Here is a 16298-nt window from a genome sequence, read left to right as displayed (position 1 = left end):
CTCGTCTCACCTCTCTGAAGCTCAGCTTGTTGTCCAGGTCCTCGTCCACCTCCTTAATCATGTTCTTCAGGCCCAGGTGGGTCTGTGGTGCCCCCAGCTTCTCCATCATTAGCTTCAGCTCCATCAGGTCTATGAAGCCGTCCTTCCCCGCGTCGTACCTGAACACATGCAGAGAGAAAGATGGGTTGAAGCAGTTAGCCCGGCGTAGATTAAATGTGTTCAAGGATTTGCATGATTTCAGCTAGTAGTTTAAGATAAAACGGGTCCCTGAAAATTGTGCACAACATCATTAATTTCATGTATGTTACAGCCTTTTTTCCTTTTTGCAATTCATATTACATGTTACGAATTTCTAAGTACTTCACTTAATTGAAGCACATTAACACATTGAGTATTATGCACTGGAATAAGAGTGGTTGATTCCAAATTGTCGTCAATGGACTCAAATAGATATTCATGATTTGCACGTCATGCTACAGATGACCACTTGAGGGGGGTAGAGTAATAAAAAAAAATAGAGCGCCTTTCATGTCAATCTAACTGCTTCCTTCTCCGGGGGAGTGCTAGCCTCTTCACTGTTCCTCTGAAGTTTTCTATTTGTCAAACAGTGTTAGCCAAGCGACATGATAATCATCCTTGGGTGAGTTGCATCTGTTGCGAGGCAGACCGTCTTAAAAAGGGTCCTCTGCAGTTCAAATAAAGCAGTCGGTCCCGCCACCTTTTTGGCCAAACAGTTTAGGGATGGGCCTGGAGAAATGTAACCCGTTTCAAATTCAGACGTGGCTATGGATGCAAGGACTGACCATCCATGATATCAACATGATAGTTTGAACCATGTTTTGAAGCTATACAGTGTTTGTACTCAAACACTAGAGCAAGAGAGTTGAAAAACTCATGAGGTATTTAGAAAATTCTTCATTCATTAATTGAATTTTGAAGTCCAAAATTTGATGCAGCAAATGCAGAATGCTCCTTTAAAGAATGCATTTGACTTGGAACATTTTTTTTTTTGGGGGGGGGGGCCTAACTGAATATCCTTAATCCATAACAAGAAAAAAAAAATCTACTGGCTCATATATGCAGATCTTGGCCACATTGTTAATCTTATTTCAACTTTGTGTTAACGGCCAGTGGTCAGCTGTGTCAGAGGAGTAGCCAACAGATCAGACCTGCTTGCTTCCAGCTGCACTAGGGTCGGACAACATTCCTTTGTGTAGTACGACATCGCGGAGCTTGGGCAAGATATGGCTCGGAAAACATACCTCAATCCAGGGATGAGAAATGCGTTGTACACCGAATTGTCCCATTATCCTAACTGCTACACCGAGAAGATTTAATGACTGCCATTTCTGGCAGTTGTTCAATCTTCTCCAAAAATAAAAAGGACATTGAATATCCTTTGGACCATGGTGCAGTTCTTAATTACACTTTGGATGGTGTATCAATGCACCCAACCACTACAAATATTCAGGCACCCTTCCAAACTTAGTTACAGGAGAGGAACGAAACCACTCAGGGATTTCACCATGAGGCCAATAGTGATTTTAAAACAGTTAGAGTTTAATGGTTGTGATATGACAAAACTGAGGATGAATCAACATTGTGGGTACTCCGCTATACTAACCTAAATGGCAGAGTGAAAGGAAGGAAGACTGTACAGAATTAAAATATTCTAAAACATGTATCCTATTTACAATAAGGCACTAAAGTAAAATGGAAAAAATTTGGCAAAGAAATGAACTTTTTGTTCTGAATACAAAGCATTATGTTTGGGGTAAGTCCAACAACATGTCACTGAGTACCACTTAATTTTCAAGCATGGTGGTGGCTGCATCATGTTATAGGTATGCTTGTCATCAGCAAGGACTAGGGAGTTTTGGGGGGGGGGGGACAAAAAGAAACAAATGGAGCTAAGCACATGCAAAATTTGAGAAAAATTGTCTGTCTGCTTTCTAAACAGACACTTTCAGCAGGTCAATTACCTAGAACACAAGGCCAAATATACACTGAAGTTGCTTAACCAAGCCATTGAACATTCCTGAGTGGCCGAGTTACAGTTGACTTAAATCTGCTTTAAAATATATAGCAACACCTGAAAATGGTTGTCTAGTAATGATCATCAACCAATTTGACAAGAGCTTGAACAATTATTTGAAAGAAAGGGTAAATATTGTACAATCCAGGTGTGCAAAGCTCTTAGGAGACTTACCCAAAAGAGAGAGAAAGTTGTAAATCGCTGCCAAAGGTGACTAACAGGTGTTAAATACTTATCTAAATCAAGATAACACTATTTTCCATTAATATATACACTGCTCAAAAAAATAAAGGGAACACTTAAAACACAATGTAACTCCAAGTCAATCACACTACTGTGAAATCAAACTGTCGACTTAGGAAGCAACACTGATTGACAATAAATGTCACATGCTGTTGTGCAAATGGAATAGACAACAGGTGGAAATTATAGGCAATTAGCAAGACACCCCCAATAAAGGAGTGGTTCTGCAGGTGGTGACCACAGACCACTTCTCAGTTCCTATGCTTCCTGGCTGATGTTTTGGTCACTTGAATGCTGGTGGTGCTTTCACTCTAGTGGTAGCATGAGACGGAGTCGACAACCCACACAAGTGGCTCAGGTAGTGCAGCTCATCCAGGATGGACCATCAATGCGAGCTGTGGCAAGAAGGTTTGCTGTGTCTGTCAGCGTAGTGTCCAGAGCATGGAGGCACTACCAGGAGACAGGCCAGTACATCAGGAGACGTGGAGGAGGCCGTAGGAGGGCAACAACCCAGCAGCAGGACCGCTACCTCCGCCTTTGTGCAAGGAGGAGCAGGAGGAGCACTGCAAAATGACCTCCAGCAAGCCACAAATGTGCATGTGTCTGCTCAAATGGTCAGAAACAGACTCCATGAGGGTGGTATGAGGGCCTGACGTCCACAGGTGGGGATTGTGCTTACAGCCCAACACCGTGCAGTACGTTTAGCAAATTCACCACTGGCGCCCTGTGCTCTTCACAGATGAAAGCAGGTTCACACTGAGCACGTGACAGACGTGACAGTCTGGAGACGCCGTGGAGAACGTTCTGCTGCCTGCAACATCCTCCAGCATGACCGGTTTGGCGGTGGGTCAGTCATGGTGTGGGGTGGCATTTCTTTGGGGGGCTGCACAGCACTCCATGTGCTCGCCAGAGGTAGCCTGACTGCCATTAGGTACAGAGATGAGACCATATGCTGGTGCGGTTGGCCCTGGGTTCCTCCTAATGCAAGACAATGCTAGACCTCATGTGGCTGGAGTGTCTCAGCAGTTCCTGCAAGAGGAAGGCATTGATGCTATGGACTGGCCCGTCCGTTCCCCAGACCTGAATCCAATTGAGCACATCTGGGACATAATGTCTCACTCTATCCACCAACGCCACATTGCACCACAGACTGTCCAGGTGTTGGCGGATGCTTTAGTCCAGGTCTAGGAGGAGATCCCTCAGGAGACCATCCGCCACCTCATCAGGAGCATGCCCAGGCGTTGTAGGGAGGTCATACAGGCACGTGGAGGCCACACACACACTACTGAGCCTCATTTTTTAAAGGACATTTTATCAAAGTTGAATCAGCCTGTAGTGTGGTTTTCCACTTTCATTTTGAGTGTGACTCCAAATCCAGACCTCCATGGGTTGATACATTTGATTTCCATTGATAATTGTGTGATTTTGTTGTCAGCACATTCATAAAGAAAAAAGTATTTAATAAAAATATTTCATTCATTCAGATCTAGGATTTGTTATTTTGGTGTTCCCTTTATTTTTTCGAGCAGTGTTAAATATATATATAAAAAGACTGACCTTGTATTTTGTGTAGATCATTGTCAAAAAATGACAAATCAATTTGAATCTCACTTTGTAACAACAAAATGTGGAAAAAGTGTATGTATGTGTATGTATGCTTTCTGAAGGCACTGTACATGTAGTTCACTACTCCCAACACTGGTGTTAATATACACAGGAATGCATTCTGACCCTAGTAAAGCTGTAAGCAAGCGAGTCGGATCTGCTGGCTACCTGAGGGGAGGCCTTTAAAGGACAGGGGGAGAGATAACGAATGTGAGAGATGGATAAAGAGAGAAATCAGAGCCCCAGCCATCTTGTCCACTCAGTCTAAGTCACTTACGTTTCCCAATAAGAAACAAAAAAACATCGCTCAACAGAAAAAGGGAACTAACAAATGGGTGGCTACTTGGAAGAATGTCAAATATAAAATGTAATTTTGATTTGTTTAACACTTTTTTTGGTTACTACATGATTCCATGCGTGCTATTTCATAGTTTAATGTCTTCTATTATTCTACAATGTAGAAAATATTAATAAGAAAAGAAAAACCCTTGAATGAGTAGGTGTTCAAACATTTGACTGGTACTGTACATGAACTGTTTCGACTGGGAAACATACCGTAAGCTTTACAGTCACCATACACACACTTTCAGTCTGATGTCCAGTGAGTTAAACCATGTTGAGTCACACTTTTACAGGAAGCGGTTCGACTGAGGAGGGGTGGGGGTGGTAATCTTACTCATACATATTTAAGTCATACCAAAAAGTTTCCCCACAAATAAGCCAGCCTATACAGCAAATCAACCTCTGTGCATTAGAAAGAGCACCTGCTACATTTTACGACTCGCCTGACCTTTTACCTTGTCTATGTAGGCTATGCAATCTTTTCTTATCATACACTGCTGGCCTCTGCTGTGAGTTGTTCTAGGCAGGTGCAATTGCACAATGAGGAAATGAATATTTGAGACATGCTGCCAACTAAGTGCATTCTAACTATATTTCAACTGATAGATGACACACAGTAAAAAAAACAAGAGACAAAAGAGCTCAGACTAAACAAAAAAAGGAGAGTTAAATAGAAGCTAGCAGTGTGTTTATCAGTACATAGAGGCTGGCACTGGCAGCCCCTCTGAGCCACCGTGGGGGGGGGAGGGGCAGTGTAAACTGCTGGGGAAACTCTGGGTCCAAGCCAAGACAGGGTGGGGATTGGCTGTGTGTGTGTGTGTGTGTGTGTGTGTGTGTGTGTGTGTGTGTGTGTGTGTGTGTGTGTGTGTGTGGCACATTGCGCCTTCTTTCAGATGAGACATGAAAATGGGTGTCCTGAATCTTTTTTTTTTTTTTTTTTTAACATCCCATGGCACTAATCGTAAGAGTAGGGGTGGTAACCCCGGTGTCCTGTAGTGTTGTGCAGTTCACAAATGATTTGTTTTTTGAACGACTCTTTTTACGGATTCGGGAGTCATGATTTGTTTTTCCTGAGTTACTCGTTCGTTTGACCTGCTAGTGTTGGCTGTAATGAGTCCTACAGTAGGATTAATGCCAGGGTCAAAACAACTGGGAAATCTCCTACTTCCGACTTTAGTACGTTCGTGAAAACGATCTCAGAGTAGAAATAAAAAAAATAAAAAATAAATCTATGAACGGTCATCCAACTCGAACCTCTTTGTAGAGCTTAGACTTTCCGACCTAAATATTACTGACGTCATGATTTGACCTCGTTCCCCCACCCCCAGAGTAACCAGTTGTCTTGAAAGCACCATAATACACGCACCTCTGGCTCAGTGGCTCCAGAGACGTGCGCCGACCACCAACAGTGTCATATAAACGCAAGAAAGCAGAGTGAAGGAGGAAGCACTTTGGCTAACGGATTGGCCTCCCGTTTCCCCTCAGTCATTATGTCTGAACCCACCTTCTCTACTCTCTCGCTCTGAGACGGGGTCGCCATGGCAACAGGCACCTTTTACTGAAGACCGCAGTAGCATGGGGTGAGGCACCTGCAAGCAAGTCACGCTTTCTGGAGCGTTAGCACCAACCCGCTAACTGCACATGACAGTCATTGACAGAATAGCATTTTATGTCTCTGGCTAACGGAGTCCTTCTTTTCCATCATTCTTGGGCTGTAGTGTAGATTACAATGCGAGTCGTGTCAGCAAATATTGATAGCAAATTAGATTCCTCCAGAGGCATACATCCGGTGAAGTGGAGGAACGAGTGGCCTTACAGCAAAGATCCCACCATCTCTGCTAGTGTTCACAGCCAGGAATGAAGTCCTGGGCCCGTATTCACAATATGTCTGAGTGGAGTGTTGAGCAAGGATCAATTTTTGCCTTATAATTGATAGTGAATAAGGTGGGCGGGGCTCGGGCTGTCACGAAATTGTGTCAGCCGGTGATTGTCATGCAAATAACTGTCGGTTTCACGGTAATTGACCGATAATTAACAAACAGTGTCTCCTGGCATCCACACAGCCTACAAGCCACCGATGCAGACCTTTCGACCAACTACATTTGAAAAAGTCTACTAAATCCATGTAATATAGCCTAGATCTTCACAATATATCCATTATTTATTTTAGACAGCTCTAAAGAAACATGATAAGAAGCAAATAGTCTATTTCAGAAGAACATACTCTGAGTTGTCCTTACTTTAGGTCCTGATCTGGCTATGCCATTTGTCTGTGGGCTACACAAGTTAATTTAGCAGACAAGATTTGCTTGGAATTCCATGGCATTTTATATTATAGTATGAAGAATACAATTGGACAAAGCTGAATAAAATATAAATTATAGTTTCTCCAAACAACGAGGGAGTGCACACGAGGCTATTCTGTGTTGAGCGGTTAAAGAAATAGGTACTCCAACATGCTTCATTTAGAGTTATAATTGCAACCGCAGTTCTTCAAAAGGTTGGGCTATATCCAGGCTGCATCACATCCAGCCGTGATTGGGAGTCCCATAGGGAGGAGCACGATTGGCCCAGCGTCGTCAGTGTTTGGATTCATTGTAAATGAGAATTTACTCTTAACTGACTTGCCTAGTTAAATAAATTAAGTTATTTAAAATGCATCCTAAAAAGAAAACCTTTTTTTTGCAGCCCTTCTCCCTAAATGCTGCCCGCTCCGAAGCCCCTCTTTCTCCGTGGCTACAAGTGAAGACTGCATCCCCAACGTGTCAACGTCGCTCGTCCTTATTCAATTTTGAGGTGCATATTGAAGATCTTGGAAGAAATGTCTACATTTACTTCTCGTCAGCCAACAAGATTAGTAAGCCTAACGAACAGCAAATGCACTAGCCTATGTCAATCTACTATCTCCTATAGTACAAACGTTGACCTATTCTAAGCGAGAAAATAAATATCCCCAACAGTCTGGGACAGTTGTGGGATGCATAGATCCCAAAGTAATACAACCACTAGGGTCAACATTTTTTTTTTTTTACACAAATGAGGCTGATGCATCAGATCAGAACAATTAGCTTAAAATCTTGATCACCCAATAGTTTACTTCACAATTTAATGCCCAGCAATGCACACATGGCAATAGGCTTTATCAGGAAAACACAATTCTCAAAAGTGACCACAAATGCAATTATTTTATTATAAAGTATATTTTTAATGGTGAAAATTATCTTCCCCAAACTTGACTCACACATTGCCAGTTAGGCACCCATCGTAAAGCGGATTAATGTGCTTCATTTTAAGAAGTTATTTGGCCACATTAGTTAAAGAGCCAAACCTTAAAACCTCTTGGGAAAAATAACGTTCCCAAAGTAAACAGCCTATTTCTCATGACCAGATGCTAGAATGTGCATATAATTGACAGATTAGGATAGAAAACACTAAAGTTTTCAAAACTGTAAAAAATATTGTCTGAGTATAACAGAACTGATATTGCAGGAACTGCCTCTTATTTTGAAACCTCTGTGTTCCTATGCATGCCTATCCTCCATTTAAAGGGATATCAACCAGATTCATTTTTCTGTGGCTTTCCTAAGGTGTCAGTCTTTAGACATAGTTTCAGGCTTTTATTTTGAAAAATGAGCGTGAAGGATCACATTGCGTTAGTGGAGAGGTGGGGGCTCTGAGTGAGTTTTGTAAGTGGAGAGGTGGGGGTCTGAGTGAGTTTTGCGCAATTGAGTAAACCGGCCATTGTGCCTCCCGCTGTTATGGAAAAACCTACACACTTGGTTGATATATTATCAAATATATATTTTTAAAACTACCTGAGGAATGATTATAAAAAACATTTGACATGTTTCTGTGGACATTATGAAGACTATTTGGAATTTCTGTCTGCGTTGTCGTGACCGCTCTTTCCTGTGGATTTCTGAACATAACGCGACAAACGTCGGTATTTTGGGTATAAAAAAATAATCATTATGGAACAAAAGGAACATTTGCTGTGTAACTGGGAGTCTCGTGAGTGAAAACAACCATTTACCTTTTGATCTTCGGATAATTTGATTGCTTTTCTGATTTTTGTGACCAAGCTTCCTGATGCTAAGTGTACATAATGCTATGCTATCGATAAACTTACAAACGCTTGGATTGCTTTTGCTGTAAAGCATAATTTCAAAATCTGAGATAACAGGGTGATTAACAAAAAGGCTAAACTGTGTTTCGCAATATTGCACTTGTGATTTCATGAATATGAATATTTTCTAGTAATATTATTTGACTGTTGCGCTATGCTATTCAGCGGTTGCTGACAAATGATCCCGCTACAGGGATGTGTGCATCAAGAAGTTAACAAAACATATAGGCCTATGGGCTAGGCTACATGAGGTGTGCCACGGATTCAAAAAAGTAAAAAAATAAAGGCATTGTTTCTTGCCTTAAGCTGGGCATCATTCACAAGTAACAAAATATAATTCACATGTGATAGGCTAATAGTCACCCATCAGACTATTCCTAATTGAATCTTGTTTTCAGATATACTAAATAATAAAATGTGTGAAATTCGTTTTGATTTAGAATGGACCATTATCAAGCACTCGTCTCAAAACAGGAACAGGGGAAGAAAAGAAAAAACAATCTCTGCACTTAAATAGCAAAAGGAGGACGGTTTTCCTATGGTTCATTTTCATGTCAGCCAGGAAGGCTATACTCCTGTTGTAAATAAAGACAAGCAATGTGTTTAATATTAGGAAAGTTGAGAAATATAGTATAAATATATTAGGCCGAGCCTACAGAAAGCTGATGGGATCCTCCTCTTTCTAATAGAGGACATCGCACTGCAATTGCATAGCCTATAGAAATATTGCACAACATGAGCTCATGAAGTGTTTGATTAGATTTGCGATTACATTTGCATTGATGTCAGAGTGATTAGAGGGACAATAGAGTGCTGAGTACCAGGCAGTTAGCAAGTTCGGTAGGCTACTAATGACCATTAGCAACATCAGAGCTTGGAGAAGCCTAATTACTGTGACTAAAACTAAACGGTCAAGTGGAATTTGACTGCCTTTAATGACTCATGACCGCCGGTGTGGTGGTAATACGGTCACCACAACAGCCCTAGCTGGGGCCTGATCTTTGATCAGCACTCCTACTCTTAGACACTTTGTGAATGGGCCCTGACGTTAAGGTCCAACCAACGTTTTAACCCCGCATTCCATTGCAGCTCTGAACATTCGTGGCAAACGTCTTGAACACTACAGAAGTGATTTCAGCGACCAACGTCAGTGGCAGGACGTGCACAGCATGCAAACGCTTACCCCGGCCTAGATTCCATTCCTATTCTCATTAACAGGGTGTGTACCATGACAAGTTCCATTAAATAGCTGTGAGGCTGGCTAATGGGGTGTTTACTGACAGTTTACATTGATGAGGAAGTTGAAATGTGTCATTCTGTCGTAATAGTTTTGCTCCGGGCGACAGATGGAGGGAGAAGAGGAACCAGTCTGTTGTGACTGCAGGCAGAGATGAGAGAAGTTGGGGACTATGCAGATCGATAAAGATAAGAGGCCGATATCATCTATTTTATTTCCTGTGACACCCCGCCCCTAACAACTCGACTTTGATATTTTTCTCTCAGAGAATAAGACCATAACATTTTTACACTTATGCCTTTCCTTACACCATCTCTCTCTCGTAGGCAGGATTGTATTATGAACTGAAAATGATCTATTACTAGGTCAGGATGTGTGTAGCAGCATTGCACAGTACTGTAATTAGCATCCAGCTCAAAACGACTAGGTTGTGGGAGTTATACAATAGGCCTTGCACCAGTCAAGGAGGATAGCAATGAATGAAGGGAGTATTTGAACAGCAGTATACAGTAGATTCTCCTTGTCCAGATGTCCTATTATGGGAGGGGGAAATTGGGGTTCATTCAAAGGCCACTCATTAACTGTGGAATAACTACCTTATTGCCATGTGCTTTATTGAGTAGGCAGCCACAGTCTGAGCTGCGGGCTGACTTCTAGAGCCCTGGGAAGCATAGTCTGTCAAATTTAATTTGAGCCGATGTGAAGACCAAGGGCATCATCATTGCTCTGTCCGTACAGTGTGATGTAATAACTTCTATACACAAGGGAAGGTCCATTTGGATTAGAAGTTTTAGCTAATGGCAAGGACTTTAAAGTCGCTAGTACTGTTTTTGGGCCTGATTGTAGGGCTTTGAGCTCACCGGACACTAGCCTTGGTTGTGCCATGTAGTTAGGAGTGTAAACAAAGATGTCCGCAGTTCACCTATAAATAATACTGCCATGAGCGAACACACGTCACTGGACATTTTAGGACATAATTAGATCAAACAGCAGGGTAGGCTAAGTAATTGGGGAAACCTAAAAGATACCCGTTTATTCACTTTTTGCATCCTTCAAAAAGGTACTGTTGTCTCGTTCGCCTATCCCTTACCCTTTAAGCTCGGTTACATAATACTCCAATCTTTATTTCCCCCCTTTCATCCACGCAAGGCAAAATTGGGCCCATCTTCATGGCACAGGAAACTTTCAGCATATTCTGTTACTCCCCTAAGGGGTGGCCCCAGTGAAAGCTAAACACTTGCTTATTACGCTCATCTCTAGAGACCCATTGCATGTACTCACGAGAAATGACTGTATAGGCCAACATTACAGGTTTTTAACAGAACTTCCTGGGCTACTGCTTTCCGTCAACTGAACAGACATGTTCAGATTCTTAGCGTTCCATACATGTCCATGCTTGTCCTGCCTGTGTAAAACCTGCATCTAGCTAATTCTATGAAAGTATAGTAGACAGATATGGGTTTAGATTACACCTACAGTAAAAAGTAAAGCCATTTTTAAAGTTAGGTGTAGGTTTGCTCTAAGAGTTTCTTTGCTGAACAACGGACGAGGAGAGAGAAAAGGTTGCTCGAGGTAAAAAATTCCCAGTGAAACTAGAGGACTTTCCCCAACTCCCCACGGGAAATGGACTTCCTTCCGTCAGCAGGAGTTATCCTCTGAACTGTAGCCCAAGTTATTTATCTTCCATGACAAGTGAATCAGTCAAAATTCATTGAATGAGAACTTATTGCTCCAACTAGAACTTTTGCCAATGCAAGCTGAGGAAAAACCATGAAAAAAAAGGTATGATGAGGTGTTTGAAGTATCATATGCTGATGATTTAAGCAATGAGCATCAACTTTCAGTTGACCCACCGACAATGGCCTTTAAGACGTGTCTGTGCATTCTGGAAGGAATGAGCTACTTTGGACATGACTTGTCCTCCGCAAGAGGAAGTGCAAATAGACCCAACTTCCTTAAATCGCAGTGGTGTTTCTGTCAAATGTGAAACCAGGAGGTAAGAATATCCATATTTGGGCACGACCGACTCCCTCGTCGGCACTTACAAATTTCAAAGGTTTAGTCAATGCCAGGGATTCAAAATGTCCACAACCACCATTACCTTTCAGAGCTAAAATGATGACTAACAGAAGTTTACTACAGTAGGTACTATACTGTAGATGCCTCCAGTCTAAATCTCAGCCTACACTTCTTATAGTTAGCTTTTAAAACACACAGTTTACAATACAGAAACCTGAATTGCAGTGCAGCTAACATGAGATAAAAACATGAACGTCGGTCTCCAACTTAACCAAAGAAAGTTGCACGCCAATGACTTGGAGCTGAACGTTTGCGCCAAAAAATGTGAGGCTGAGAACACTGATGAGCTCATATGATTAAGGTATGTGAGAAAAATGAGAAGTAAATAAGGATGAACTGAACTGTCATTTACCATACGTGTGTTACACATTGACCCGTGAGAGGCCTGTAAGTGTCGGTGAAAGTGAAACGCTTTGGCGTGAGCTTGACATACTTAACACCTCTACTCCAATGAGTTGTGACAAACAGGGAAGCAGTAATCTGTTAGGTAAATCCAGGAAAATCCACAGACTCTGGTGAATGTTAACAATGTGTTGTTTCAACTCTTAAATGCACGTGTTGGTTTAGATAGAGCAAAAACAGGCAAATTACAATCATGTTTCATGCACCAGACAATAGCGCATGGATGCCATAGGACAACCTATTCCTGGAAATGATAAAGCCATGTACAGCTACAATAAGTAAGGCGGCCAAGTATCATGTTTCGAGACTACACTCCAGCTACTGCCACCGATGACATTCCCTTCTGATAGAGATTACAAAAGCCTCCATCCATCCATGAAATATGCCTGTTCCTGAACGTAGAGAAGTAGTGGCCAAATGAGTCACACTGAAGGTGAGTATGAATTAGGGCAAGTTGCACAACAATGCATTCAACTGAAATGTGTCTTCCGCATTCGAGCTGTGTAGGACAGAGACACCACGGTAATCAACACAGCACACTCTTAGGAGAAGTGGGCTCGGGCCCTTAAGACAGAACAGAGCCAAAGAGATACCAGTCAATCACAATTAACAACAAAAAAAACGTTTGAAGGAGCAGAGGCTAAAAAAAAGATTTTAAAGAAAAGACTGAGCAGATATGAAATTGTAATCTTGTAGTCTCCCATCTTGAGAGCACTCAAGACCATATAAAAATGGGTGAACGTCTGGATCTGGGCCTTGTTCGAATTCTAAATAAAAAGTTGGACATTCTGGAGTAGAAGTACTACTGGTTCTACAATCTAAAAGTACAGTAGCACTTATGCTTGCAACTTGGCACAAAACCTAGAGAATGTTAGACAAAAACTAAAGAGGGATTAGTTGCTTGTAAGGTTGTGAGATAAGGGGCTTTCTAATTAAAACCTTCATAACACCATAACAATCAACTGGTCAGACAAAGACGAATGCCAATGAAGAAAACAATCTTCTACATTCTTCTGCAAAGCCATGGCCAAAATAATACAAGCTGCTTACAACTACCGGGAGACATAACAATTCAGTTACAAGTTACCTTAAACTTCAGTCCACCTTCCTATAAATTCAGTCTGATTAGGTGAAGATATGGATGTACAGTGTCACACATTAGGAATGTGACAAAAATAGCTATTTCAACCACCTGAGGAACATTGCCAAGGTGTGTCCATCTCTCTCGCAGGCTGATACAGAGAGACTCATCCATTTATTTAATACAAGTAGGCTTGACTACTGTAATGCTCTCCTGTCTGGTCTGCTACCCAAGAAAGCCATTGGTCAACTGCAAAACATACAGAATGCTACAGCAACGGGTACTGACCAAGACCAAATGGAGAGCACACATTACACCGGTTTTAAAGTCTCTGCACTGGTTGCCTGTTTTAGAATTATTTGTATTATTCTATTAGTTTTTAAATCAATCCACGATTGTGCACCCCAATACATGTCAGATACGCTTTTAGGTCCTTCGAGTGCTTTGCTTTTCCTTCGAGTGCTTTTAAGTCGTTCAGTTTGTCATTCTTTCATTGTTTTAATCTTACTTTTGTTGTGTAGTAAATATTTCAGCTTTTATTTTCCTTGTTCATTTGCTTTTTTCCCTGTGAAGCACATTGCGTTGCACTCCATGTCAAATGTGCTGTAGAAATACAGCTTGAAGCAAGTAGTCTATGTACTTGCCTGCAAATAAATCATAACGAAGCCAAAGCGGTCTTGCATTTTCCATCTGAAACGGGCGTACGATATCAATACTGCAGTCACAGTAAACCCATGTTTCCTGTGACTAACCTACCTCAGTGTTATTCTGGAAATAACCAGTTGACCCACATACTCCAAATATAGTCTCAATTAGATGCCCACATGTAGCAAAACAGAATGCCATAAAAGGAATGAATTACGCTTCCAATGATATGAACTTCAATAGTGTCTATATATATCCCATTTCTCTGGGGTTATATACCTATGGTTGCAAACCAACTATAAGCTCATGCAAAACCTTGGAATGCGCGATACACCTAAACCAAAATACATTGCAGGCCTAGTTTAAAAGGGTTGATTACGCTTTCAAGTGATGAGCTTAGCTAGACCGTAAAGGACTACAACATTGAGTTGCTAGAACACAAACTCATTCAACTGAAACATACTGTGCAATTGAAACATAACCGTTACATAACTGCTTCACTACCCCTAAACCAGCAGTTTACAGAGATCTACTTCATTCCAGGCCACTCCCTCCCTCTGTCTTCTCTCTGCCAATCTTCTTGAGTCCTTGGGGCTTAGTCCCAGTTATGTTGCTAGACAACAGCTAACCGGAGCAGGCTTGGGGAAAAGCCTCTCTCACGCCACACTACAAGCCCAGTTATGACGGCACACAGACACACGGCATGTCTGATTGACTAAGCGTGTATGCGTGTTCGAGCACTGTACGGGAATTAATTTTAAGTCCAAGCTCTACCCCCATGCCCACGACGTTCAGGCCCAATTGCTTCTACCAGATTTAAAGATGAACAGATTTTTTTTAAAAAGGTGATTTTGATAACACAATCTGACTAGTGTGCCGCCATCTTGATAACATGTCAATGACATCACTTGACTGGTTCTTCTGACAGGCGGCCCAGATTACAATGCATGCTAGTAGTTCTCATTGAGTATTTCATTCATGAAAACAAAACACAGAGTTTATTTGCGTCATTGTGCGGTGCCCGCAGATGCCAAGAAAGTCTCATACAGTATCCAGAGCCCTCAGGCTGAGTCAACTGGGCCAAATGACAACAGTGCGGCCTTGAGTGCTCCACATGACATCACATCCTCCACAATGACATTATGAAGCGCATTAAGACGTGGTATGATCCACAAAACATTTACTGTAGCTGCGGCACAAGACGAGCTAAGACAAGTGGGGTTTTCGCCATACTGCTTTCACTTGGCCAGCTCTTTAAGAAGATCCACAAAGAGGGGAACTCAACAAGGCAATAGGGAAGTGATCAAGTTCTGGGATTTAATGTCAGTGTTTGCTATATCGCAGAGACCCTCTTTCGAGTGTCAAGTGGGACTTCCGGCCAGATGCAAACTGGGACGGTCATAGTATGCTTGGTCAGGGTCACGGGAAACTGGAGAGCCCAGTTTAGCTTTGGCCTCCACTCTTCGGCAGCATCTGCATCGAGTTAAACGAGAGAGTGCTTCGTCAGCCTATAGTGTGACATGACGGATGAAATTGAGTTGGATAACAAACTGGGAAGTAGAGCAAGTGGCTTTTTTTGGTTGGAGTGGAGAGAAGACTTGTCGTACTCCAGATAACCTCACGTGTTGTTTAGATGGGGTTCTTTATGGACCACATTAGTGCAGTCATAATGAAAACACTACTGTAGTAGCAAATCATTCTAAGATTGAATATTTTTTTTTTTTTTTTTTTAACATCCATGAAGTGGCTAATTGTAGATTTATGACAGTTCAACCCAAGAGGAAGAGTCACGCTCAAGATTAACTTTTACTCTTATGTTTCTCTGGCGATACAATATTGATTTAGCTACATTATTCTTTTGTCTTTGACTAGGCCTTTTCATCCATTTCCTGTCAATGCATAATAGGTTTGAGATCCAAATCGATCCAGAGTGTGCACACAGAACGAAAGCTCTCAAGCTCTCCAAATAGGATCATTTCTCAAAAGACCAGGGTCAGTTCAGGTAATAGATGGTTTAGGCCTTGGACACGGTTACTTAAAGGCTCTGTGAGATGGACATACTTCACGCCTTGATTTAGTAGCCAAGCTAAAAACAAAATGTGGAGGGAGGTTGATCATTAGCCAACTGAAAATATTAAGGCATTCCTACACCGATAATAGGGCTGCCTTCATAACACGGACTCAAGAGCATCACTACGGTGCGTTTAATCCAGTGTGCGCGGTGTAAGCACTGCACTGGTTCCAGGTGAGTTTGGCATCCACTTCATAAAAGGCTAATGATGGGATTAGAGTTGGGAACCTGACACGTCACCTGTTCTTATAGTCAACCTCTGCCTAGAGTTTCATACAGAATCGCCACCATGAATGTCAAAAGGCAGTACGAGAAAGAGGTTTCTGGCTCCGGTTCCCTTGGTGACAGATGTTCCATGTCACAGATGGAAATCGGATACGGGACAATCCATTTAGGGCAAGGGAGAATGTGTTTGGGTAATACGCTGGGAAT

At 41.9% G+C, this 16298-nt stretch overlaps 1 protein-coding gene across 1 annotated transcript in view; it reads right to left on the bottom strand.

Moving 5' to 3' along the window:
• efhd2 (EF-hand domain family, member D2) overlaps nucleotides 1-16298 on the bottom strand; it is a 29054-nt gene that overhangs the window by 4037 nt on the left and 8719 nt on the right. Inside the window, exon 2 of the mRNA XM_064923108.1 lies at nucleotides 11-158. Within this exon, the coding sequence (XP_064779180.1) occupies nucleotides 11-158 (148 nt within the window). The remainder of the gene's footprint in view (nucleotides 1-10; nucleotides 159-16298) is intronic.

Source organism: Oncorhynchus masou, chromosome 18 (assembly GCF_036934945.1).
Source record: "Oncorhynchus masou masou isolate Uvic2021 chromosome 18, UVic_Omas_1.1, whole genome shotgun sequence".
Taxonomy (NCBI): domain Eukaryota; kingdom Metazoa; phylum Chordata; class Actinopteri; order Salmoniformes; family Salmonidae; genus Oncorhynchus; species Oncorhynchus masou.
The sequence above is the reverse complement of the archived record's forward strand: the minus strand, read 5'-3'. Positions and strand labels throughout refer to the sequence as shown.